The 26133-nt window shown below is 36.9% G+C and overlaps 1 protein-coding gene across 6 annotated transcripts in view; it reads right to left on the reverse strand.

Annotated features, from left to right (window-relative positions):
- The window catches only part of LOC754774, a 90258-nt gene that overhangs the window by 4018 nt on the left and 60107 nt on the right, over nucleotides 1-26133 (reverse strand). For all 6 annotated transcript variants that reach the window (XM_030987235.1, XM_030987236.1, XM_030987232.1 and 3 more), the window contains 15 exons: nucleotides 25408-25585; nucleotides 23279-24281; nucleotides 18188-18248; nucleotides 16400-16565; nucleotides 14969-15023; nucleotides 13435-14286; nucleotides 7953-8143; nucleotides 7281-7450; nucleotides 6330-6488; nucleotides 5650-5776; nucleotides 5119-5193; nucleotides 4450-4545; nucleotides 3604-3767; nucleotides 2159-2350; nucleotides 551-630 (listed from right to left, as the gene is read on the reverse strand). In XM_030987235.1, coding sequence (XP_030843095.1) covers nucleotides 551-630; nucleotides 2159-2350; nucleotides 3604-3767; nucleotides 4450-4545; nucleotides 5119-5193; nucleotides 5650-5776; nucleotides 6330-6488; nucleotides 7281-7450; nucleotides 7953-8143; nucleotides 13435-14286; nucleotides 14969-15023; nucleotides 16400-16565; nucleotides 18188-18248; nucleotides 23279-24281; nucleotides 25408-25585 — 3569 coding nt within the window. The remainder of the gene's footprint in view (nucleotides 1-550; nucleotides 631-2158; nucleotides 2351-3603; nucleotides 3768-4449; nucleotides 4546-5118; nucleotides 5194-5649; nucleotides 5777-6329; nucleotides 6489-7280; nucleotides 7451-7952; nucleotides 8144-13434; nucleotides 14287-14968; nucleotides 15024-16399; nucleotides 16566-18187; nucleotides 18249-23278; nucleotides 24282-25407; nucleotides 25586-26133) is intronic.

Consider the following 26133-nt stretch of genomic DNA (forward strand, 5'->3'; position numbering starts at 1 on the left):
GATTGAACGCCCTTTTGGATCTAAACAGATAAAATACTGTTGTCTGTGAGAAAATTTGTGTTAATTGATACCAATTCTAGAAACTTTTGAAGACCTACTTATTTTGTTTAAGGAAACATGACATTATTTTTATTGGCTCAACTGGTCTCTTGTAGGTGTTGTGTTACGGTTCAAATGGTCCTCATATTATGTTCTGGAGCAAATTGTGAAGCACTTTGTAAATGCAAGGAAAAAGCGTTTTCCCAAATACATTTACTTGTGGATCGTACTGGAAAGAATATTCATAAGGTGGGTCTGATTATAGAATTTAAGCCAAAATCTTATATCAATATAATCAAACATTATCTCTTCAATGTGAATTAAAAAAAAGATACATTGCTTCTTTCAATCTTTAGGCAAATATTTCATGGATTGAAAAAGCTGTGCAAGATATGGACATCATATAATCATTTACCGGTAATTCTAATATGAAATCCTTTCTATTTCTGCAGCACATTAGGTCAAACAGATGTGCTTCCTAACTATTGTATCAAATCCTGCTAATTCTCACCCCATGACTCGTAGATCCTCTCTCCATCTTCTGTCTGGGTTGGTGGGCAGAGGGCATCCATCCATCTCTGGCGCTCACTCCTACAATTCATTCAAACAAAAGAAGAAATGAAAAGACAAGAGAAACCACGATGTCATTAAAGATAAAGGTGAGTTCTGGTAATGCGATTGCATTGTGAAAGAAAAGGTGTGGAATGGATCAGAAAAAGTTGATCATATAGCATGTAAGTAATGGTGTGTACTGCAAGGTTCTGAAGTCATCAAAATCATCATAATTTTGGCCCGGTCTTGGTAAAGTAACAATCACTGTACACAGAAAGATGTATATGGGACAACACAAATGGTGTCGGGGCTAGTACTACCTTGATTTCCTTATCTTTCTATGCTCATCACTTAGCCAGTATACATTTTCTTCCAAATTTTTTTGGCACATGACATTTATTTGTAATCTTGAACATTCAGTGTAAGTTTTGTTAGATTCTGTGAGAATTCATTTTCTTTTTTTTTACCAGAACTTAAGTTTATCTTTAACATGTATTTGAATACTACATTTGTACAGGAATCCAGGTCATGCTTACTTGAATTATGTTCCATACTGCAAATGTGTAAAACCTCAATAATACGATAAAGATGATAACAGAGATTATGATGATGACAAAGGAGAAGTTTTTGATACTGATCAAATCAGGGATTAGGCCAAAAAGATGACGAGGTACAGATTTCCATGTGATATATATTTTTTTCTTTGTGTGTGTAATCTATCAATTCAATTGAGATTAATAATAATAATAATAGGCATTTGTATAGCGCCGTCTATCTAGACAATGCTATTCTGAGGCGCACAAGAAAAATAGAAAGAATGAGAAAGTTTGGACGAGAAAGTTTGGATGAGTGTCATAGTGCCAAGTACAGGTATTATTAAAAAAGATAAGATTTCAGCTTGGACTTAAAAGTCTCTAAGGAAGTTATGATTCTCAAATTAAATGGTAAATTATTCCAAAGACAAGGTGCTGCAGATGAAAAAGCCCTTTCACCACAGGATACTCGTGTCTTTGGGATGTTAAGAAGATGCTGGTGTGATGATCTTAGACTACGAGCTGGTGTATATAATGGTGTTTATAATGTGATGATGATGGAAATGAATGTCAGTTCAATTCTGCATGACATGAATAAATGAATGAATATGAAATAATGATGCCAATTGACATCATTTTGTTAATTCACTACATTTGGCCTTCAACTGGGATTGAAATTGGTATGCTTTTATGAATACCTGGGGGGTGTTTTACAAAGATTTTAAGTCGACTTAACTCTAAGTTGGACTCAAAAATTATGGAGAGCCATTTGTGGCCTTAAAATAAAATATGTTTAAAAGCAAAAATTCAAGTATTTTAGACTTGTCATAAATTCCATATCAAGAACATGAGATCTCCTATGATAATAGAAAATATGATTGATTTGAATCAAGAGTTGTGCCTTTTAAAATAACTTTTACAAAATGTTGTCAAAGATGCTAACGGCTTTCCATAATTGATAAGTTCAACTTATGATCTTTGTGAAACACCCCCAGCACTATTAATATCTTATACTTGATTGAGAGTGCACTCACAGTGACTTAGCGTTGAGTATGAACTCATTTGTCTTGCGTTGGTTGTTCTGTAGTAGGTTCAATGTTAAGATACAATGGCAATCAGGAGGCACACCGTCTAAGAGCTTAGAACACATGTTAGGCTGGTCTACTAACGTAGCTTGGACCAGGTTCCGCGGACACCAGTCTATCACTTCAAACCGCTTCTGCTCTCTGAAATGGAAAAAAAAAAGGTATCAGGATTTAATACTTTGTTACATGGAATTGGACTTGCCAAGATTTACATTTTTCTTTTGATGTTCTTTGAAAAATGGAGATAAATTAATATCAGTCTATCATACCTGGGCCCTGTATTACAAAGAGTTGATACCAATCGCAACTTATTTGTGATTGATATCAATCACAACTATGTACATAAGAGATGGGAGACTGCAAACTTGTGATTGATTCGGATCAATATCAACTCTTTGTAAGACGGGGCCCAGGTATCAGTTCTGGTCTGCTCTCTGTATTATGAAATCATAAACCCAGGGGGGCGTTTAATGAAACAATTAGTCTGTGGTTTTCACCGACTAATATCATGATCACCTACAATTTAGTCAGCGCTGACTAAATTTGACCAATCACAGTCCTGGAAAATAGTCGGTGACAAAAGAAATGTCGGTGAACATGATATTAGTCGGTGAAAACCACCGACTAATTGTTTCATGAAACGCCCCCAGGGTTTTTAAAGAGAAGATTGAGTTCTGGGCCCCATATTACAAAGAGTTGATATCAATTGCAACTACCGGAATGGACATAAGAGATAGGAGACTGCAAACTTGCAATTGATTGGAGGACTTGCGATTGATCCAACAACTCTTCGTAAGACAGGGACCTGGTAAATATGAATTATAAATCTGAGCTTTTCTCTTCTATTTATGTTAGTGTGGGAGAAAACACTAGTGTAAATGTCCTCATATTTAATAAAAATATGACTAGAAATGTAGGATTCTGCCCTCTAATTTCATAATAAAATTAACTGTTGTTGTTAATCTGGAAATATCAAAATAGATGTCTGGAGGTGATATTCTCCACCTCTACCCAACAGATACATGTAATATAAAGTGAATGAATGAATGAATGAAGCAAACTTTGGTACAGGAGATTTGTGCATGATGAACAAAATGGATAATCATACTGAGCTAAAGCTCTCTACCTGATTTTGTTTGTAAAACTTCAGAAATGTACCTGCTACATTAAGAGCTGCTAAGAGTCCCGACATCACCTGTTGCATAAAACTTACCATTGATGGTAACTTTGCCATCAATGGCAACTACCATGGTAACAGGGCTCAACAGCCACTAAAAATCAAGGTTTCCATGGTAATTACCATTAATGATAAGTTTTGTGCAACGGGCCCCCGTCTCTCTCAGCAGTTGATTTCATCTTGAAATAAACTGAGAGAAGAAAGTGTGTGGACCTACCCTTTGGTCTTTTCTTTGGCGAGTAGTACTTTATCTGTGAATACAATGCAATAAATTCGTTTGGTTGTCGGCTTCTTCTTTCCTCCAAGAATGTTTGCCTGGGAGACGATGGAGTCTAGCATGCCTCGCTTTACGATCGTTGAACTCTGTGAGATGTCCATTTTCTATGAAAATAAATAAAAAGAGTAAAACAAATTTGGTAATTGGAAGAAATCGAGGGCAATATTGTGCAACAAAAAGGTAAGCTCTCCGGTTGCAACTACACATTACAAAGAACATATAATATTTATTTAGCAAGGATAGTAAGCAATGATTTTTTATATTGACCAAAGAAAGATTAGAAAAGGGTATCCAGAAAAACAATTTCACAATGTATAAGACAAGTCCCCATCTTAAGCACATATATCCCTCATAAAAAAACATGATTAACAGTTTTGTCATATGGCAAATATGGAGTATCAAATTAGATGTTAAGAAAATTATGGCTGATCATAACAACTGTTATCAACAATACAATACAATACTATGTGCATGTTCTGTAATATTAACATGACTTATTCACATAATTGCGACTTAATAAATATTTTCCTATTGACATTACTGTTTACTAGCTTATTGATATATGTTTATTTTGCAAATGAGTATTATTTTTTAAAACTGTTTTGTATAAACGTTATAAACAATGTAAATATGTTCATGTTTATTCAGGGCCCCATGGAAGACCACTACTTGTTGGTGAATGGGCTACCCTGTCAAAAGATTAGAAATAAATAAATAGATAAATAAATAAATAAAATACACATCATATTAACAGCTCAATTCTTGAAGTAGTGTTCACAGTCTCACCTTAATACCCTGTTTAAAGTCTAACAGCCTTGCCAGAATGGTCACCTCTTCGATCATCTCCATTCGCTTTGCTTCATCATTACATTTTTCAGCCATCTAGGAAAAAAAGATTGGATGTTATAACACTGGAGTTTGTAATACTTGAGAACCTTGATTAATTTAATATACATCATACATCGTCACCAACACCATCACATTCTACATCAACACCATCAACATCATCATCATCATCATCATCATCAAACATCATCCTTCTAATCCCCTCCTTTTCTCCAACCCCCTGTCCTCCTCAATGTTATTATCCTTATAAAAATACCATCATCATTATCATCATCACCATCATCATCACCATCATCATCATCGTCATCATCATCATCATCACCATCACCATCATCATCATCATCATCATTGCCATCATCATCATCATCATCATCATCATCATCGTCATCATCATCATCATCATCACCATCATCATCACCATCATCATCATCATCATCATCATCATCACCACCACCATCATCATCATTGTCATCATCATCATCATCATCATCATCGTCGTCGTCGTGGTCATCGTCGTGGTCGTCGTCGTCATCATCATCATCATCATCATTATATTCCTCCTCCTCCTCTTCCCCATTATCATCATCTTTTATAAGTTCTATATATTACCGATCTGACAGCAGTGAAGGCATCCACAGCATGGGACATCATATCACTCCCTTCTGGTGCTCTTGAAATCACAGCCTAAAATAAATAATGCAAGAATATAAGAATATCTAAATTCAAGGAATTATAAATTACTTATTTATACACACTGTATCATGCAGCTCTGTCAATGCTATCATTATTCAAGATGCTACGATTGGATTAATTGGGGGGGAAAAGATGATCAATTGATTTTCAATTGTAAATTTAGGTTTTCAGGACCAAGAAGCAATAGAAAATAGAGATCAAATCACACCAGCAGAGGGAGACAAACAAGTACTGCACCACAGCCACATTGAAGCACAATAACCTGTCTCACAAAGCCTTCATAAGTCTACGTTTGTACACAGATCGTTGAAAAGCATGTTATGAATTTAAACAAGTTTGTGAAGGGGATGTCCCTGAGATAAGGCTTTTACGATGGTTTCATGAGACAGAGCCCAAGGACTATAAAATTTGGGCTAAAATAAGGCAGAATTAGAGACTAGACTGTACCTCCAATAGGAGTGGTAATCTTGTGATTCTCTGGAAGGGAAGCATGAGGAACGAGAGTAGATCCAGACTGCAGCACTCTGGACTCGCTTCCAGTTCTCTTAGTACATTCATCACAGCTACATTATCTCTGCAGAGGTAGAACAGTACACAATCAATCAATGCTTTCTGCATTATGAAATCATAATAAAGTAAGAAGGCAAAGCCTTCCAAATTAATGAAATACCTATATCTTCTTCCTGAAACCTACCAAGTTTATGCTTACTGTAAATTTATCCCCAAGGAAGATATTTTGTGCCAAATTTGACATGAAACAAAAATTGAAATCCCAGATATGACTCTTGAAAGTTTATTTATGATAATTATTCATAAAATCAAGAGAAAAAAAGGGTTTTGCATACCTCTTATGTTTAGGTAAAATTGGTACCAATCAACTATCATATAATAAAAAATGTAAGTAGCTTTATTCAATCATTAAATGTTGTGGAGGTTATAACCTTGTTGCAAAATAATTAATTTTAACTGTGTGACATTACAATATTTCAAAGAATTCATCACTAACCTTGGCTAGAAATTGAAAATCATAAGTGAGTAATTGCTTGCAATGTTATTTTGCTAACTCATTACTGGTTTTTATATAAACAATTACAAATAGGCTATCTATCTGGCAGTCCAGGACTTACTTGAATTTATAGAGCATCTTGACTTGGTACTGGTTGTTTGCACAGTATGTAACAAAGCCCTGCTCAAAGCGTTGGTCCTTGAGATGACTGTGAAGGATGCGACAAACATCGCTGAGAAGGATGCTCTCCTGCTGATGCTGCTCCAGATCCAAGAGGAGTCTGGTGGGGGGGGGGGGGGGGGGGGGCAAGGAGGGGGAGAAAGAACAAGTTGGATTTGATTATATTGAGAAGAGAAAAGATTATGATCTTGAAACAAAATGTAATTTGTAACTGTCACCATTATGATCTGATATCACATGACCAATCATCATCATCATCCCGATTATCATCATCATCATATCATCATCATCATCACCACCCACCACCACCACCACCACCAACAACATCATCTTTGGGAGCGCCAGGAGTGTCAAGTCTGACAGACATGAGCGCTATACAAGAACCCACTATTATTTATTATTATTATTATCACTACCACAACCACCACCACTGCTATCACCCCTCCCCTCCTCCTTCTCCTTTTCCTCATCACCATCATCTCTAACACTGCAACAATTACACTACAATGCATGCACAGCCACAATCACACTACCACCACCACTGCCACAATCACACTACTACTACCACCACCACTGCCACATTCCCACTACCACCACCACCACCAGCACCACTGCCACAATCACACTACCACCACCACCACCATTACTGCCACAATTACACTACCAACCCCCACCACCACTGCCACAATCATACTACCACCACTGCAACAATCACACTACCACCACCACCACGACCACTGCCACAACCACTGCCACAATCGCACTACCACCACCACCACCACTGTCACAATCACACTATCACCACCACCACCACCACCACCACCACTATCACTCTACCACCACCACCACTGCCAAATTGTCATTATCATTTACTATCATCTATGCTACTCACCTCTCACTGATATCCCTCACAGTCTTGATGTTAGAGAAGAGAGAGTGGTGCTCAGGTCTCTTGAGTACACCCTGTGGTCCTATTAGTCCAGGAGCCTCCACAAAATGATTGACAACCAGATTCAAACTCCTCAGGTAGGAGGCTTCAGATGTAATGATTTCAAACAAGGCCTAACAAAATTAAAGAAAAAAATTGAGACAGAGGTTAGAATAGGAATCTTTTTTCTATTACAACCTTCCTCATACATAGTATATTGCTATGATAGGGGTGTTAGATAATGCTACACAAGTTACAATGATCTATTTTTCTATGTAGTAATCTAAAGAAAGAATTTCAATAAAAATGTATAACTCATATGTTGAACTTGGTATCGAGAAAAATTTATCATATGGCTATATTTATGTTCTTTCTTGGCATTTAATGTGCTCTATAGAACATGAAGCATTGCAGTAGCATGCAGTCAAATAGATTTAAAAAAATACAACAAACAACAAACCATTCAAACGACAAACAAATGTATAAAAATCAATCTGGCAAGGAAAACAAGAAGTTGAAGAATCTTTTGAATATGAAAAGAAGAAGAATTAGTAAACCTAGACCATGTGATCATCAAATGAAAAATTATACATCTTCTAGTGAACAAAAAATGTTCAATAGCATCTCATTTCTAACCTCTTGCATCTTTTTCTCCTCTGGAGTAAGATTCTGCAGCAGTCCGCTACTAACAACCTCTGGCAGTTCACACCAGTATGACCTGAGTACAACACTGCCCTCTCTAACCGGTCCATCGCGAGATGGCGGTGCGTAGTAGTCATCATCATCAAAGTCATCATCGAATTCATCATAACCATCCTCCTCCTCATCTGTGTTTCAAAACAGAAATCAGTTTTTAGAAGTTAAGAAGGTGAACTATAAATAAAGATATCAAAACTTTTGTGTATGAATAGATTCAGTTATTGACCTGGGCCCTGTCTTACAAAGACTTATGATTGATCCAAATCAATCACAAGTCCTTCAATCAATCACAAGTTTGCAGTCTCATATCTCTTATGTACACAGTTGCGATTGATATCCATCGCAAATAAGTTGCAATTGATATCAACTCTTTATAAGACGGGGCCCAGATCATAAATATCAATAATTTTCATAATGTAAAGGATGACCTACCTAAAGCTCATTGGGTCAATTTAAAACCTTCTCAACAATATTGATCTTCTCCAAGCTGTAATTGTTTTGATAAGATGGCAATGAATATAATCGTTGATACAATGGTGCCTGGTATACCCTCATGTTTCTCATGATTTGGGGTCAACTGAAATTAAATTGACAACTCAAACCAGTCACCCAGCACAATTAGGCATGACAAAAGCCTAACAGCATGGAAGAATGGTTAGTAAATATGGATCAGACAGGGAATACAACAAAATCTATAATTAAGCTATGAGGTCAAAATATACAATTATGCAGCCACCTACATAAAATAAAACTGTAAGCACCTTGGTCAGTTAACTGGTATCAAAAGTGCTTTATAAGAAGATAGAAACAAAACATTATGAGTATTAATACTGTATAAATCACGATACAGGTTTTCAGATCTCGGCTGTACCATGATATACTTTTCTGTTTCTGTAAATGCTGATAGAGTTATACCTATTCATTATTATCTAAATTTTCGCCTCAAAATCTAACTTCAGTCTGCATTTTCAATGAACAATAAAATAGTAATAACAAACTACATGTATGGTACTTGGTTTCACTCCATGGATTACAAATGAGACATAAATCATGTGGCACTGTGATAAGAATATTGATGAGTCAAACAGAAAGCATGACTGCTGTCTCTATCAAAGTGAGATCAAAAAAGATTCCAATTCATTCATTCTACCACCTACGCTACACTGAATATGATTTGTAATAATCTCTCAAACGACAAGAGAGTGTTTAATAAAGAAATAAGAGGTAACATATTAAACAGCTATTAGATTTATCCTAGAACTGTCTCATGGCCCTCAAAGAGTCATAACTTTCTCCAAACTTTGTGTGCTCCTTGTCATCTGATTCTATAATTTCCATTCATATCAAAAATTCCTTTCATCTTTGTATTCTTTTATGAAAATATAAAAATGCAATTTTCAATAATTGAGGATAAATGAACAAAAAAATGACTATCAAGCCATACCCACATATAAATCTACATGCAACTTCAAAGAAAACATCCGTCTTTCAAAGCTAGTATTTATAAAGAAGGTGAGAATCATAAAGAACATAAAAGAATACTAAATTATATCTAGGTGATTAACACGGCTAAATGATCAGCAATGGACATAAGGGACTGGTAACATTGTCATTGATGTTAAAATACCTCATCATTATCACATGACAGAGAATCAACAAACAAAGTACTTCAAATATGATTCTGTGCAAAAGTATTTTTAAAGGTGAACCCATACATGTACCAGTCATCTGCAGTGAGTGTATAGGCTAACGCCTAAATTAGAATCTTACAAAATAGTTCTTTTGTTTCTATTATCCCCAATGTATGCACACAAAAACCACAATTAGACACAAACAATAGGGTAAGGTAAGTTCATGTATGTGAGCTTATAATATAGCCTTGCACATCTATACACATAAAATGACAGAGACAGTGGTAGTATACCACAATGCTATTCAAGAAATGCATTGTCAATAAAGAAATTATCCGGCCCCCCCCCCCCCCCCCAAAAAAAAAAGAAGTTTATTTACGACAAAGAATTGCAACAAATATATTCCTGAATATTTTAGGCTCTCTAAATTGAAGAAAAAAATTGACAAAGAGGTATATTTTCAAATTAGGGTCTGAAACTTGACAGGATAAGGCTAGTATACACACTATCATAAAACTCTGAAGTTATCACAAAGTTTGTGAAAATCGTAGTCTTGACTATTTTCAGACCTGTATATTAATAATGACATTAGAATGCTTGTTCTATAAGAAACAACTATACAACTAGAAACAAAACTTCAATTCTATAGATCAAACATGTCTGTCTGCGAGGGGGGGGGGGTGTCACTTTGATCCTACAAATTCATGCTCACATGACTGTGACCAAAACGCCCATGGAAATTGGTTGCGATGTCATAATGTCAAATCCTGCATATCACCAATACTATACAAGGTCTAATTCTTTTAATGTGAGTGTTCCCACTACCCAAAATACCATGTCCACCTGTGTGTTAACTATAGCCTTTTGATACAAAAGCTGGTGAAAATCATCATCATTCTCCCTCTTATGAGGAGTTACTGACACCCCTCCCTCCACTTCTTCTTGTCTTGTCTTCACACATAAAACATCAATATGATACAAGATATCTGTGCACAAGACACAAAAGAGTGAGGCAGTATACTCAAAGACAAATATCTCATCGATGAAATACAAATATGGCAGTGGAGACACTTTCCCCAAGTTTTTAGGCCACAGGAATTTGATATGATTTGGAGTAAATACAAACATATAAGCCTTGATCCATAATTGCAAATCAGGCCATTGAAAATATGTCAGGTGGTTTGATTTTGAAGATAATTTGTAAACAATCATTTAAGCACCGTACTAAATCTATAAATTATTAATCATGCCAATGGCATAAATATAAATCTGCGTAGGCCTAATTTCTAAGGATGTCATTTGAACAAAAAAATTAAACATCCTTTTTATTCAAGGTAACAGGATATAGATCTATCAATCAACAGATATTATCTCTCACATGTCAGAAATGTATGTTAATCACTGATTAAAGCACACCTGTTTAAAACTGTTCAAAAGTTGTTACTTTTGACAGTTCCCTCAAATATAGGCCTACATGTATCTACGTTTATAATCTTAAACTAAAGACTTGCAATTCTGAAATACCAGTTGGTAAATAACAAATGCATGACAATATTGACACATTAAAGATTTATGTGGATTACCAATACTATCTATCTTAAATTTACAACTCACATATAAATTCATATTAAGAATTTCTTTACATTTTAACTTATTGGTTCCACATTAAACAAATATGAAGTATTTCATTTTATCAATTAAAATACAGATAAATGCTTAACCACCAAAGGGGTGACAATTTGTTGCTTTACAATATGGTTTTTGACACAGGAAATTCTTAAAAGAAAAATAAGCATCCAAAGTCTAAAATTGGCAACATATTGATCACCTCATAGTCATGTTTTTTTCCATACAAAATGACTAATGTTAAAAAAAAATTAAAAATTGTTTTTCTGTTCATATCCTTTTCATCTACTGTATGTGACTTATTTGATTTATGCATGTATATAAAGTCTATCAATCAAAGAAGAAAATATCCAGTTGCTAGTAATATCTAACCAATTTAACTCTTCAATAATTCCTATTAAAACCCTTTTTCCTAAACTATAATTGCAGTTGACCCTTTAAAATTAACACACCCTCTACAGTATGAAGCAGTGATTAACGATGAATGTACCGAGCTGAAATGGATGAACTAATGCTCATCAAAGCGTTTCCTGTCTCTCAACACTAAGGTCATCTTTAAAGGGAACATAGAGCTTTGTGCAAGGCGAGGTCTAAATTTGGATTCTAGGAAGGCATTCACACAAAAGTAAATTCATACAAAACTTGTATAAAGAACCTCATTTAAAAATATATGGTATGAAGAAGAAAAAACCCATTGTAGAGTGTATGGGGCATTCACACAGGAAAAAATATCGTACAAAGAAACCAGTTTGAGGGAGGTGAGCTTCCATCATATGTTTAGTGTCAGCTTACAACACAACCATTGCTAGCTGGTCATTGTAGTTTTGCATGCTTAAACATTAAGCCTTGTCCATTTTACATGTTTTTCATGCAATATGTTGTTCAAACAAGAAAAATACTGATTCTTTGGTGACTTTTCATTTGAAACAATCCTCTTTTGATATGACTTTTCACTCTATGAAATTTTGTTAGGGCCTTAAATGACTTCCAGACTAGAAAAAAACTTAGCAATTTACGTCTAGCTATATGATGAATTGTGCTAGTCTGAATGAGGGTATACATGTCCTAGGTATGAGAATGGCCTTCAAACCAGAGGAACTCTTCCTAAACGTTTCCTAGCAGCGTGATCAAACAGTGTATGGTTTGTGCAAGTGATCAAACCGATGAGTGATATTAAAATTGCTTACTTGATGAAAGATATTTTTGTTTGTCTGGTCGTTATAAAAGGAAAAGGATTCTACAGGAACAGGCCAACTGTCACAAATATGCCATCTTCCTTTTTGTAATTGTATTCACTACTTAGTATTAAAAACATATTTACCTGTTCTGAAAAAAATCAACTGTAAAACAGTGTGAAAGGATACATGACCATGCAGCACAGGACAAATATCGTTTAAAGTGTTTTGACACAACTTCCCCCCAGGTCTCAGAAATGATGCATACACTTTTAATTTGCTTTTATATCACTCAGCATTTAACAAAATGGGTTTACTACCCCTGTTAACCAACAAAACAACTTTCATTTTACAAACTAAAAAACAACTTTAGACCTGGGTGCAGTGTCAAGTAAATAAATTGCAAAACAAATTGCTCTGTGCAGCATAAAATAGTGTCGAGGCTGAAAAAACAAAAGGTTTCTTACTAATTGGGGACAATTTCTGATTTGTTTTTAATCCACTTCTAAATCTGCACATCATTTCCACGTTGTACTCATAATGGGGTATGGCACCATATACCACTGAGAAAAACTTGCATAAGGAAGTTGTAGTTCCAAAACTTCTCTGTTTGAACTTCACATGGAGCATCCCATTTTCCTTCAATACTCTCTTTCATGGGAACACTTGTATGCAATTAGAATGTTAAATAAAAAGACTGTGCTCTTTAGGATGATGAAAATAAATCAAATGGAACAAAGTTTTATTTCATATAAATCACAAGGCTTGACACTAACAAAAGTGTTGTACACATGGGGCTCCAGGACTTGATACCAGGCCCCCACAAATTAAAAAAATTTGAACATGGGGCTGGTGCACAAGCAGACTTCCAATATTTTGTTTTGGACCACCAGGAAAATGTTGTTAATTGCTTTTGTTAGGAACACATTGAGATGCTACAAATAACTCTTAAAATCATTTTCAAATTAGGAAGAAACAAATATTCACCTTGGCCTCCTCCATAGGTAGGATCATCCATACCAGATTGATAGATTCCATCCTCTGTCCCTGGTTGGTAAACAGGATCTCCTAATCCTCCTTGATAAATAGGATCCTCATCAATAGCGCCCTCTGCTGACTCAGCTGACTGTTGCGATGATCTGGTCTCCATACTGCTGCCATGAGTTCTATTCCTATCCATCTCACCCAAACTTTCCTCTTCGCATGAATACATCGATGATGACCCCTCGTCGTTACCTGACATGTACGTGGGGTCTTCCATTTCATCCGATTGCGACACCTCCGCCACGTCGTTTCCGTTTTCTGACGCGCTGTTCCCGCTGCAAGTACGACTGTTATCCATAATCTTATGACTGTCACCTGAGCGGATGTTGTTGTTGATCGGCGTGAAATTTTCAATCTTCGATGTCTCTAGTGAGCTGTTCATTTTCGTAAACAACTCCTTCTGGAGGGAAACGCGGATCTCTGTGCTGAGGGCATTTTGAGAAATGTTTGATGAGTTTGTTGATGCAAGCGATCTGTTGGTGATGTTTGATATATTTGAGATGTTGGAAAGGTTTGAACTGTTCCTTGCTGGTAGGGGTGGTGGTGGGGCCACTGGTAAACTAGGCTTGTTAGCCCGAGGATGATGAGGGGGGAGAGGGTTAGCCTGAGGATGATGAGGGGGGAGAGGATTAGCCTGGGGATGATGAGGGGGGAGAGGGGGTGGTAGATTCCTGTTGGTCAGGTACGACCTGGCTGGTAAAGGAGGCTTTTTACTCCTACGAGCTGTCCGCGGTCTCAGGATCACTTTGGAATCTCTGACTCTAAGGTCCGCTTGGTAAATCTGGAACAAAGGCTCTGAAGATTTGGATAAAGACAAAGACATCAAAAGCTGTAAATACATGTACATATGGCATTTTAATGAAGTCCACATGTTCTGAGAAATGGAATTCACATCTACAACATCCATATATAAATTTTAATGCCTAAGTCGTGTAATACTTTCAAAAACATAAAGTAACCTTAGAGCTAAATGTACCAATTAAAAACCAAAGGAGTTGACACAAAAATCTAGCTATCCTCTGTGTTAGATAAATATGGAACGACAAGCGTAAGACAGATATTGGGTGGGAGACCTCCCTCTAATATCTGTGGCTTCTAACACATCAAGGAAACACCCAACTGATCAGTCTTAATTTTGGCCAAACGTCAATATCTCCCTTGGGATTTTATTTTAGGAATTCTGTAAAGGTCACCACTTATAATGCATTACATCTACCCTATTACCTTCTAGTTTCTTACAGTCTGAATTCAGAGTAAAATTATGAAATGATACCTGAGTCATCCACAGCACTGACACCAGACAGGCCAAACAAATGTTGGATTGGCGGTATGACTGAGGTACATATTACTAGATATCTTTTCTTAAAATAAGTCTCGACCTAATAATAACCCCTCTTCAAAAATACGGAATTAATTGAAGAGAATAAATGTGATTTTTTTTAAAACATGACTTTGATAAGGGAGACTTTGTGTTTACCTTTAGCAACAAATCTGGAAGGTTTTCTTGAGAATGCACTAGGTGAAAGAGCCAACTGTAACAAAGATAACATGAAAATGTTATTGGGTCTTCAATGTACAAATCAAAGGTGAGAAATGGGATTGGGAAGTATCTAATCATCATCATCATCGTCTGTCGTCATCGTCCTCATCATCATCATCATCATCATCATCATCATCATCATCATCATCCTAACCAATAGTATCTACAAACATCTATTGCAACCACCCAAACAGTTAATCAGCTGGTTACAATGGTCGCAGAATGTATGGATTTACATTTTGTACAACTACAAGGTACAAATGATTTGAATTAAGTTTAATATAAAACCTCTCTCTACTAATTTGTATGTCTCCAAAGACCAACATATCATCTGCTGAGGGCAAGAAGGATGATAGCTTGTATAAAGTTAATGCCCTTCTGGCTCTCAACAGACAACATGTACAGCATTACATGAAGTTCACTATGTCTCCTTCAGTCAAGCTTACCCTCTTGAGGAACCATAATCTAATACAACCAGGCTGCTCTAACGATTGACAATGTAATTATTGCTAGCAGAAACATAAATGTGCATGATCACCATGCATCCACACGTGCATGCACACTGCATCAAGTAGTTAATAAACTAATGACTGGAGATAAGCCACTAAATGTTGAGATGACTAGCATGATACGTTCACATGTCTCCATTTTAATATCAAGGAACTCTTTAGAGTTCATCAACTGAAATAGGGTGTCAGCGGTGGGATATAGACCCTTTTGGACCTACAAAGTATGTGAACTGTAGCCACATGTGCAATGAAAGAGCTCTACTTGTATATCATTGTGCATGATTTGTGGCAAATATTTTTACATGTACCCAAGAAATCCAATGCTGATGAAACAAAATTGAACCATATCATAAAGATGGCTTAAGGCGCCATATTGTTGCTGCTAATTGCACATGAAAAGGTAGGGTGTCAAAAGTTTCAGAAAGGACAGTTTAGTGTGATTTGGGAACTAATAGGTCAAAAGAACATAGGGATTATCCCAACATGGACAATTATGTAGGCACTGATATCCATCAGGATATAAATGAATTCATAAAAACAATCATGGGTATATGTTTATAAAGATGTTGAATAGTACAGAGGAGGTGAGTTTAACATCATTGCCCATGAGCATCTTCCAATAATTAGTTAAAATCATTTTGTCTATGAATTTTAAAAACAGTGGCAGTGGTGGCATAGCTAAAACCAATAGATTTACTCTTACATTACCACACACAGAAAACCATATGCACTTACATTATCATGTTGAACACACAACAGTTAGAGTGTAAATCCACTAGATACAACAGTTCAGGAATACAATCTAAAAAGTCAAATTTTGGGCTGATGGTATCAAAAGGGTTGAAGTACTTAAACTTGCCTTTTCGGCAGATTTTTTTCTCTGAGGTAGAGGGGGCCGGGCTTCCTCAGGTGGTGTCATCTTGGGTGGGGTCACCTCCAACCCTGGTAGGGATATACCTCCTTGTTTCAACATCTTATGTCCGTTTGAGTGGGTCGACTCTGGACTTGCGGGGGCATCAAATGATCTGGAGATTGAGTAATACATTTACAAGTTCATAAAACGTAAGTCACATGAAATATGTGAATTCTCAATTTGTTTTACTTCTACTTATTTCAAAAAATTATAATTGATTGAATAATGAATGGCAGATAAAGATCCGGAGATCGAGTAAGTCAAAATGTCAAATATATCTTCAAATTTCAGCAATGAATTAAAGTCCCATGAGGAAGGTTGGGACTCTCTTCTTTTTTTCTTATTCTTGAGGTGGCATAAAACACTAACACATATGTACAGTACTTTTATCACATTATATGTATTAAATACCCATAAAAGTATGTATAATAAGAAATATATGCATGTGTTAATGTTTAAAGACAGGCCAATTAGGCTTCTCATTCGGCTGCTTCATCAATTCAAACTCCTACTATAAGATTACAATTCAATACATAGATTTTAATACATGGTGGCAAGTGTACATCTTTTACAGAGAATCATTGAAAATACCATATGATATATACATATATACAGACACATATGACAATTCAAAAATATACATTTGCTCATTATATGAAATATAGAAAAGATGGTACTGCCTAAGTGTCTTTCACACCCTGCTCAGCACCTCACTAACTCACGCTGACATACTATATCATCTACGTCTTAGTATACCATCTCATCTAAGCGAGTCCAGTAAGAAATCAAGGAAATTGGATCTAATTAGTTGCCATGGTAACCAGACATTGATGCTAGCCACGTTCATTGGGTGAATGCTGATGGGTATATATATATTTTGCTGGGTCGGTGGTATAGCTTTAAGCCATTTGATGAGTGTTAGGTTGATCTCAGAGTTCGAGGACCGTGTCACGTACTGCCGAACTTTCCCCCTCTCTCGATATCCTAATGAATATGATCTTTCTAGTTTAATTTCTGTTGCATGCATTTGACAGGTGTTGCCTTGAATTATTAGTAATGAAGAAGAATCTGAACAAGTGGTGATGATGAACTTTCCTTCACCTACTCAAAAGTCTCAAGATTTAAATAACAGCTTTCCTACTTACATATAAATTACAGTCATGGAAATAAATGTTCATTTCAACAACTACAATATCACAGTGTCTGTTCAGAGCCACAAGGGTTTTATCTATAAGGTTCTTTAACACACAGTTAACGCCCTTCTGGCTCCAAACAGACAATATATTGTCTGCTGAGAACAAGAAGGGCTTCAGCTCATGTGATTTAACACACCCTGCATTGAGAACACTGAAATTTATTGTATAGCTATACAAGAATAAGTCATTTAGAATTTTGTGGTAAGAACATTGTATGAAGAAACAACATATAATGATATTTCGCATAGTGAAATGCCTGTTTGAGCATTATTTTAAATGACTGCGCAGGTCAACTGACCTAGTCAAACCATTTTCTTGATACGTTTCTTTATACAAGTTCAATAGGCTAGCTGTATAGATGATAACAATCAAGTAACCATTGAAAGAGAAGAATAAATAACTATCACAGCTTTAAAGAATATCGGGAAGAGAAAAATGGGGTTCTGAATCATCTTCCACTTACTACACTCTTTGAACGCTATCTCTGAAGAAACATGGTGCATATATAATTCAAATCAACATCGTGAATGCTACTCACCTCTCTACACCATTCTCATCACTCATCTGAGAGTCTGACAAGTCTTGCATATCCAATGATCCTAAGCATTGGAGAAAAAAGGAGAACATTCTGATAACCCTTTGCACAATTCAAGTGTGAAACTGAATTAATTAAATTATCAACAACATCAAAGTTAAAGTTGAAGTTGACTACCGGTAGAAGTCAGTTTGTTGACATTACTTTATATAAGTATAAAAAGTGTCCAAAACAAAAATGGCCATTAAAACAAGTATTAAATTCTGACTAATTTATCCAGTCTTAAAAAAATAGAAATGTTTACCTACAGATATCGTCTATAAATGCATACACCGATCTCCTTCAATGTATACACTTACCCAGAGAATGTACATACAAATATATATATATATATACCTGTACAGTATGCGTTAAAGCTTAACAGCTACATGTACATGGTACAAGGACTGGGATTGTTACATAATCCTTATCTTAATCAACAAAACACATCTAAAAGCAACAAAAGGAACAGTTCCTTTTCTAAACTTTCACAAAAGTCAAACTCACTTCTGATCTTATTGCCCATGTGACTTGTAAGCAGCCACAACCGCTGCCCTATAGACACCGACATTTTGGTTTCTTCAACAGCCATTAAAACAACAGAATACAAGTTAAGCAATTCTTGAGTAGATAACAAATTCAGTCATAACACGGCATTCCAATGTACACTAAATTTCGCTGGAGCTCTGAATATTAACCAAACAACTGCATGAACCCTAACACACTAACAGGATACTAAACAATCATTAACTTTTCACAAAGGGTTGTCTGCAATGTGTCACTCATGATTGGTTAAAACTAACCAACTAGAGAGAGAAAGAGAGAGAGAGAGAGAGAGAGAGAGAGAGAGAGAGAGAGAACAGAGAGAGCAAATCAGGTAGACAGGTAAAAACAGAACATAGACAGGAAAAGAAAGAGGAAAGGAGAGTGAGTGAAAGAATGAGAGAGAAAAAAAGAAGAGAGTGGAAGAGATAAAGAGAATGAGAAAGGAGGGGGGGGGGTGGAGAGATAGAAGTGTGGAAGTGGTAAGTGGGAGGGGAAAAACATGGGAAGGAAGATGTGGGTAAAGGAAACAGAAGAGAAGACACATAACTAGAGTAGTGGAAATAGAAAAGGGTGAGACATAGACAGAGAGAGACAGAGAAAGAGGGAGATAGACATACAGACAAAGAGAAGAGAGAAAGAGAAGAGAGAAAGAGAAGAGAGAAAGAGAAGGGAAAAGGGTGAGAAAAGGGTAAACAGAGAGAGAGAGAGAGAGAGAGAGATAGAGAGAGAGATAGAGAGAGAGACAGACAGACAGAGAACAAAAGGCAGAATGAGAGAGACAGAGACAGAGATAGAGAGAGAAAGGGACAGAGAGACAGAGACAGACACAAAAAACACATTAAAATTGTTGTAAAGTCATACAGGACTGAACTCACTTCCTATCTGGTAGCCCTATATTCTTTCCTGATCACAACAGAGCTGGTGGGTGCTATGCAATTTATTACCACAAAATCAGTATCCTGATAAAATTCAGGTAACAAGCGCAGTTGAAAGATAAACAAAGACTTCCAGATTCTCGACATGACTCAAACCAGTGGTTTGATTAACATTTGGTAAACTTTGACGAGTGTTTTGTTGTGTGAAATAGATGATTTGTCAAGTTCAAGTTTAATTATGACATGGCTACAATGATTCATCAAAAAAAATTTGGGGGTCCACTGAAGGAGTGATTCTTAGATCCACTTTGTGATGATAATTAGAGCTCTGAACAATCTCTTAATTAGAGCAATCTAACCCTTGTAATAAGTTCAGCTAAATGAAAGCAGAAAATAAGGGAAACAGGATGGCAAACTTTTGAAATAAATTGAACCAATAACAAGAGAGTTATACCTTTTTGAAATATGAGTTCACTATAGCTATGCAAATATCAAATTGGCAATTTTGTCAGTGGATTGCGACTTTAATAGTCATGAATAACCCTCACCTTTGTCATGTAAAAAAAATGTCATTAATATCTGATTTTCTCCCAAGTGCCTTCACCTTCACCAGAAAAGACGCTCCAGAGTCACACATTTTGAAAAAGATGACACTTTAGTCGTTTAGTGTTTCATTGGTACAAATGGGAAAGTTGTCTGACACTACATCACAGTGACATCACCTATTTTGAAGTTCCCATAAGTATAATGATTACAACTTCAATCAATCATAACTTCTTATTTTTTGTACATTTTTTGTACAAACTTTCATCAGGACGCTTTTCCAAATTTCTGCTTTCTTTTATCGCTGTTATTTCTTAGGTTATGTTAGGTTAAGGGGGCCATTTCAAAATTATTGTCTCAGGAAGAAGCTTGTAAGAACATGTTTTACCATTTGTTCAATTTGTTCTCTGAGGCCTATTAGTGTTACAAATCAAAAATGGGAATGTTTTTTTAAATTCTAATAATTGGCCTACGATAATGTGTAAAGACTGAAGCTCTATGACCCCCCCCCCCTCTCTAAAAAGACGAAGAAGATAAAAGCTTAGGAATCTCTTTTAAAAGAGCAAATGATCTAAAAAGAATAATAGAAGATAGAGAATGGGAAGAAAGGGGAAAAGTAATAATAAAAGCATGATGAAAAGGTAGGAGAAAGCATTTAAGAAGCAGTGAAATAAAAACATCACCTTGTGATGATGATCTGGATTGAATAAGACATTGCAAGTAGCATTCAATTGGAAGAATGAATGAATCACTTACTTTCTAATTTACATTCATGAACTATCTACATCCTTATCTATTAGTGACATGCATTAATTAAGGAAGCAATATATTACACCACAGCAAAAACAGCTGACTCATTCAAATTATAAAAAGACTTAACGACTTATGCAACTAAAATAGATAAATCCACATTCTCATTTCATTGAAATATAGTTTCAAGAGGAAAATGGAAACTTGAGAAAAGTGATATCTTAATAATTTCAGTTTTTTTTTTATTACTCTGTTAAGACCCTGTTGAAGACCAGCTTTTAGCTGAAAAGGGTGATCCTTCCCATATGTGGAAAATAAAAAAAAAAAAAAAAAATAAAAATACAGTTCTTTAGCAATGTTAGGGATACTGCTTTGTATATATGGAAATAAATCACACAATACGTCTGTTTGTTATGAATAATAAATGGCCACTGTAGGCACAAATTAACACATTTTTAGCTTTCTTGAGGTTAACAGAATTTTGTAAAGTTATCAGAATTCAAGATAAAGTATGAAAACTTGATAATTGCCCCAAATAATTATACCTTTAGTTTGAATTGATCTATCATGATCTCTAGACTCTACAGTTTTTAACCAAATAATATGGCATCATTTCTGTTAAGATAAATACCACAGTAAGCATGAAGTAGAAAGCCAACACATTCAATTCAACACCATGAATACCAAACCATTTATTGAAGGGGTCTATGATCCTTGACTAATTACACATTCTAACTTTAAATCTTAATCGTAAAACAAGAGAGGAAGGAAGTTGACTCGGGTTTGATGAATAAAGTTGGAAAGTACCAAACTTAAAAGATTTTTTCCCTTGGGTATTTATATGGAATGAGAAAGTGAGTCATTATCCATTAGAATAGTGATGGCAGGAACAGTGTTATTAATTTTGTAACTCCATGACAGTGCTGCTGACAACTTAGCAGTATAATGCTATTCTCATCACACCACAAGCTAAAAACATCCCAAATGAATAGACACAACTGGTTTGGAATTTTAAAACAAAAACCCCCTTTCACACATGATGCAATATCTAAATTTTAAAGTAACATGATATTTTTCTTAAGTGAACGTCAAGTAGGGATGAAATAAATAGGTGTCCAGCAAAGGTTGTGTGCATAGTGACCTGTATGTTTCACTTACTTTGCCTAGCAGTTTACTATGCAATATATGTGAACGAGGCAGCCAAGGCTTCAATCTTTCTAAGGCACTAAGCAGAAGTTATATTTTATATCGTATCCAATTCTATGGAAAGAGTAATCAGCAGGGGTATCATTTTCAACTAATTAAAATGTCTGCCCTATTTTCAATCAGTAAATTTTCCAGTTCACAAACAAAAGTGGCAATAAGATCATACCTGCAAATCTAAAGAGCTTTTGCATGAGGGGGGGGGGGTAGTTTCTTGTGAGAGGGGAATGCAGGTTGCAGACTCTACCTACTTTATTATTTTAATTCCTTTGTTATTTCAAACCTAAAAAAAGAATTAGAATCAACCTTGCACATGATCAACCATGGACATTTCCCTCAACTAGATAAGATGACAGTGTACTTTTAAATACAATGGTAAGTGGAGAAAGTTCTGCGGGGGAAATAACAACTATTTAAAAATAGGATCATGTTTGGCCTTGATCTCAGCAGCGACCGACTGTCCACCCGAAGACATTCCTTCCATACTTCCTTGTATAAGTAGCAGGGATTTGAGGGATAGATACTTCACCCCCTCCCCTCCCCCACATTTCCAACAAATGTTAGAATGATTCATTTGACAGAGGAGACAAACATTATGCTTTGTTTTAATCTGGCATATCTGCACACAGAAGGGGAATTTGTGGCGATCCGACATTTGATAGTTACAATAGCAAAAGGCTTTATTTGGTCACATGTATAAGGTAAGGGTAAACTGTAAGGGGGTGCAACCTGGTTTTTGGTTAGGCTTCTAGGTTAAGGGTTAGATATGATGTTTGATGTTTGATGTTTGATTGGAGGCGCGATAGCTCAGTCGGTAGAGCAGTGGTCTCGTTATCCGGTGACCCGGGTTCGAAACCAAGTCGATGCGCTAGTGCCCTTTGGTAAGGTATTAATCCTCATTACCAGGTCCCTCGGAGAGGACCTTAAGCTATCGGTCTTCTGGTTGCTTACTAACAAGCATTTATTGCTTTCTTAGCTGTCAGGTAAAAAAAAACACCACTATCACAGGGTTGATATTAGGAATGCATCAATGGTGAAATACACCATTATATCTTGAAAATCATGTTATCCAATGTTATCCCACACTGACATTTCAGTTACTTGTCAATGAAAACCCAAAACATGAATTGGGACTAACCTTGGGTAGTGCTCTGCGTCATATTGGCATCAGACGCTGATGAATCTGTAGGGAAGACTCTCCTCCTCTCCTTTTTCTCGTTGGATCCCTTGTTGCGTCTCACGATCAGTCCGTTCTCTTCTACTGCCTTCCAATCTTCAAAGAGCATCAGGTAATCACTAGTGCCGCTACCAGCACTTGCCTGCGAGCCCTCTCGTGACAGGGTCCTGCGATGTCCTTCAAGGTCGTAGGATGCTCCAGAAGTGTGGCCATTCTTGGCCGACGGCGACATATCCCCAGTGACTTGCTCATAGTCGGAACCGGAATCTGATGACATGTTTTCATTGTTTTCAAAGTTCACCTCAGTCACATATTGATAGGTATCAGGATCTGCATTATCAGCCTGATCGTGCGACTCCAACTGAGCCGTCTTTTCCTCCTCCTCCTCCTTCTCGTCATTCAACCTACGAGCGTTCCTGCGGTCCAGTTCTGCACGGATTACCCTTATGTCTTCCATCATTGATGTCCCAACAGACTTGGGTCTAGCATCGTCTGACACAGAACCATTCGACTTACTCCTTGGAACCCTGTCCTTTGTGGTCTTTCCACCCTCAGGAGTATCCCTCTTGAAGAACAATGGAACAAAGTCCTCGAAGGCACCCTCACTGTGTCGCTTCTTCTTCTTCAAGTTCTGTCTTCCGGTGGCCTGTACGGTCTCTGGACTTGTCTTCGCACGGTCTCGCATGTTGACATCTGGGAAAACATCTACAGAATCCCTTCTCTCTTCTTCCAGCTCCACATATTCACCCTCCGTTACCACCTGTATGTCATTGGTATCTTCCTCCTTGTCTTCACTTGGTTGTTCTGACGCAGAGTGGTTCTCTAACTCCACACTCGTCTCTTCTCTCTGCTGGCCTTCATCGGATGACAACATGATTGGGACTTCTTCATACTCATTACCGTCTGATCCTTGATCATCACAGAGAGACATGTAGTGTCCACCTGATGCTACTGGTTGGCTGACCTGCAATCAAAAGCAAAACCACAGACTTACATGTATGCCCTCATCTTAACAAGAATCGCTTAACAAACGGAAGAAAGTTAGTTGAAAAATGCAAACATGATGCAGTTGGCTTTCATTAAATTGAAGTTAAAAAGTAGATATATTTTTCTGCTCTCTTCTGTTTCAGGCAACATAAGCCCCATCTCGCTTCAAAAGAGAAAAACAATCACAAGAAGAAGAAAAACGGCGGCTTGAAATCATATCATTTTTATCCTACAGATGCTCTTTGCCATAAACACTTAGTATCCTCACAGAACTATAGAGCATTGAATAATGTTCAGGGCGCGACAAACCCGCTTGCCCGACGTCCCGGGGCAACCAAATTGAGCCGTCGGGCAAGTAAATCAAATTATCACTTGCCCGATTCGGGCAAGTGATACTTTTACAGTAATTTCCTAGTGTCCAAGAACTCTACCATTCACCCGTCAACTTCTTACCCGTCGTCAAAATCCAGAAGCAAAAAAGCGATCGTTCCGATTTCGAAAAAACTTCACAGACAGCTAGCCAGCTCAGCTAGCTCAGCGCGCATGCAACAGTGACACTTCAAGCCATGAATGCCGCTCCGCCTCCACGCACGGCCGGCCGTGAGCTAGCTAGAGACAGCTAGCGCGATCGTACCAGCTGCGAGCTTATTCGCGCTCTCTCTCTCTAGCTCTGCAGGCCGCACCGACAGGCCTTTGCTATTCTCTGATTGCCGATTGGTTGAATCACGCCAAATATGACGTCATTATTCTAGGGAAATGAACACGTGCGAATCGGAATGGAATAAACAACAGGGATTTTCTAGTAAGTACAAAAAGTCAAATGTTTGATATTTATTCATAATGACTGTTAATGATTGTGAACATATTATTTAAAACTCGCTGCTCATATAAATCAGATGAATGTTTTTGTCTCGTTTTCAATTTATTACTGCGGTCTCAAGATCAGAGTCCTTTTTCGCTTTAAAGTTTTGGGCAAGTGGAAATATTGTTTGGGCAAGTAAATTGAAAACCCACTTGCCCAACAGGGCAAGTGGTGAAAAAAATTCTTGTAGCACCCTGATGTTACAAGTAGGTAAAATACAGTGATTTGTTTTCCTTCTTACATCATAAACTCCATTTTTCTCTGCCTCTTCTTCTTCCTCCTCCTTCTGTGCTTTCTCTTCTTCCCTCACTCGATCAAGATCTTGCAAGGACCGTCCCTGTCTCTTCAACTCTCCGTTCCTCCTCTGCATCAGCCCCGAGCCCTCGGCTGAACGCATCTTGACTGCAACCCGCTGCTGCCTGCACACAAAGAGGTCAAAGGTCATAATGTAGATGACAATAGGAATCTTTTCATATCTCTAGGGTCATGGAATTTACTCTTGAGCCAGAGGTAAAGAAGAGTAATTCTCGGTGTCACTTTAACCTGTTAACTACTGAAGCCTACATTTCCCATAGGCTTGATACAGGGACCACCGGTTCCGGTAAGCAATGGGTTAATGGAGATAGATACTGTCAGAGCAGAAAGTTAACACCAAGTCCTTGAAAGTGGTCCAGATCCACAGTTTCATGCTATATAAAGTTAACCAACACACAGATTTATTAAATTTCCAAGTATCTTGGTGCCAACAATCACTAACAATTTATGAAAGTTTCATATCACAATAGTCGCTGAAGTACGACTACCCGGTATGTTTGACTAAATAACTTGAAAGATTTGGCCGGATGGATCTGTCCAATCACAAGAACACATAGGCCCGAATTCACAAAGGACGTTTGTCGACAAACCTAGGTTTATGTGCGTCATATGAAGTGTTTTAATGCATTTCAGACCAAGGTTTGTCTGGACC

Source organism: Strongylocentrotus purpuratus, unplaced genomic scaffold, assembly GCF_000002235.5.
Source record: "Strongylocentrotus purpuratus isolate Spur 01 unplaced genomic scaffold, Spur_5.0 spur5_scaffold_16, whole genome shotgun sequence".
NCBI classification, from domain to species: domain Eukaryota; kingdom Metazoa; phylum Echinodermata; class Echinoidea; order Camarodonta; family Strongylocentrotidae; genus Strongylocentrotus; species Strongylocentrotus purpuratus.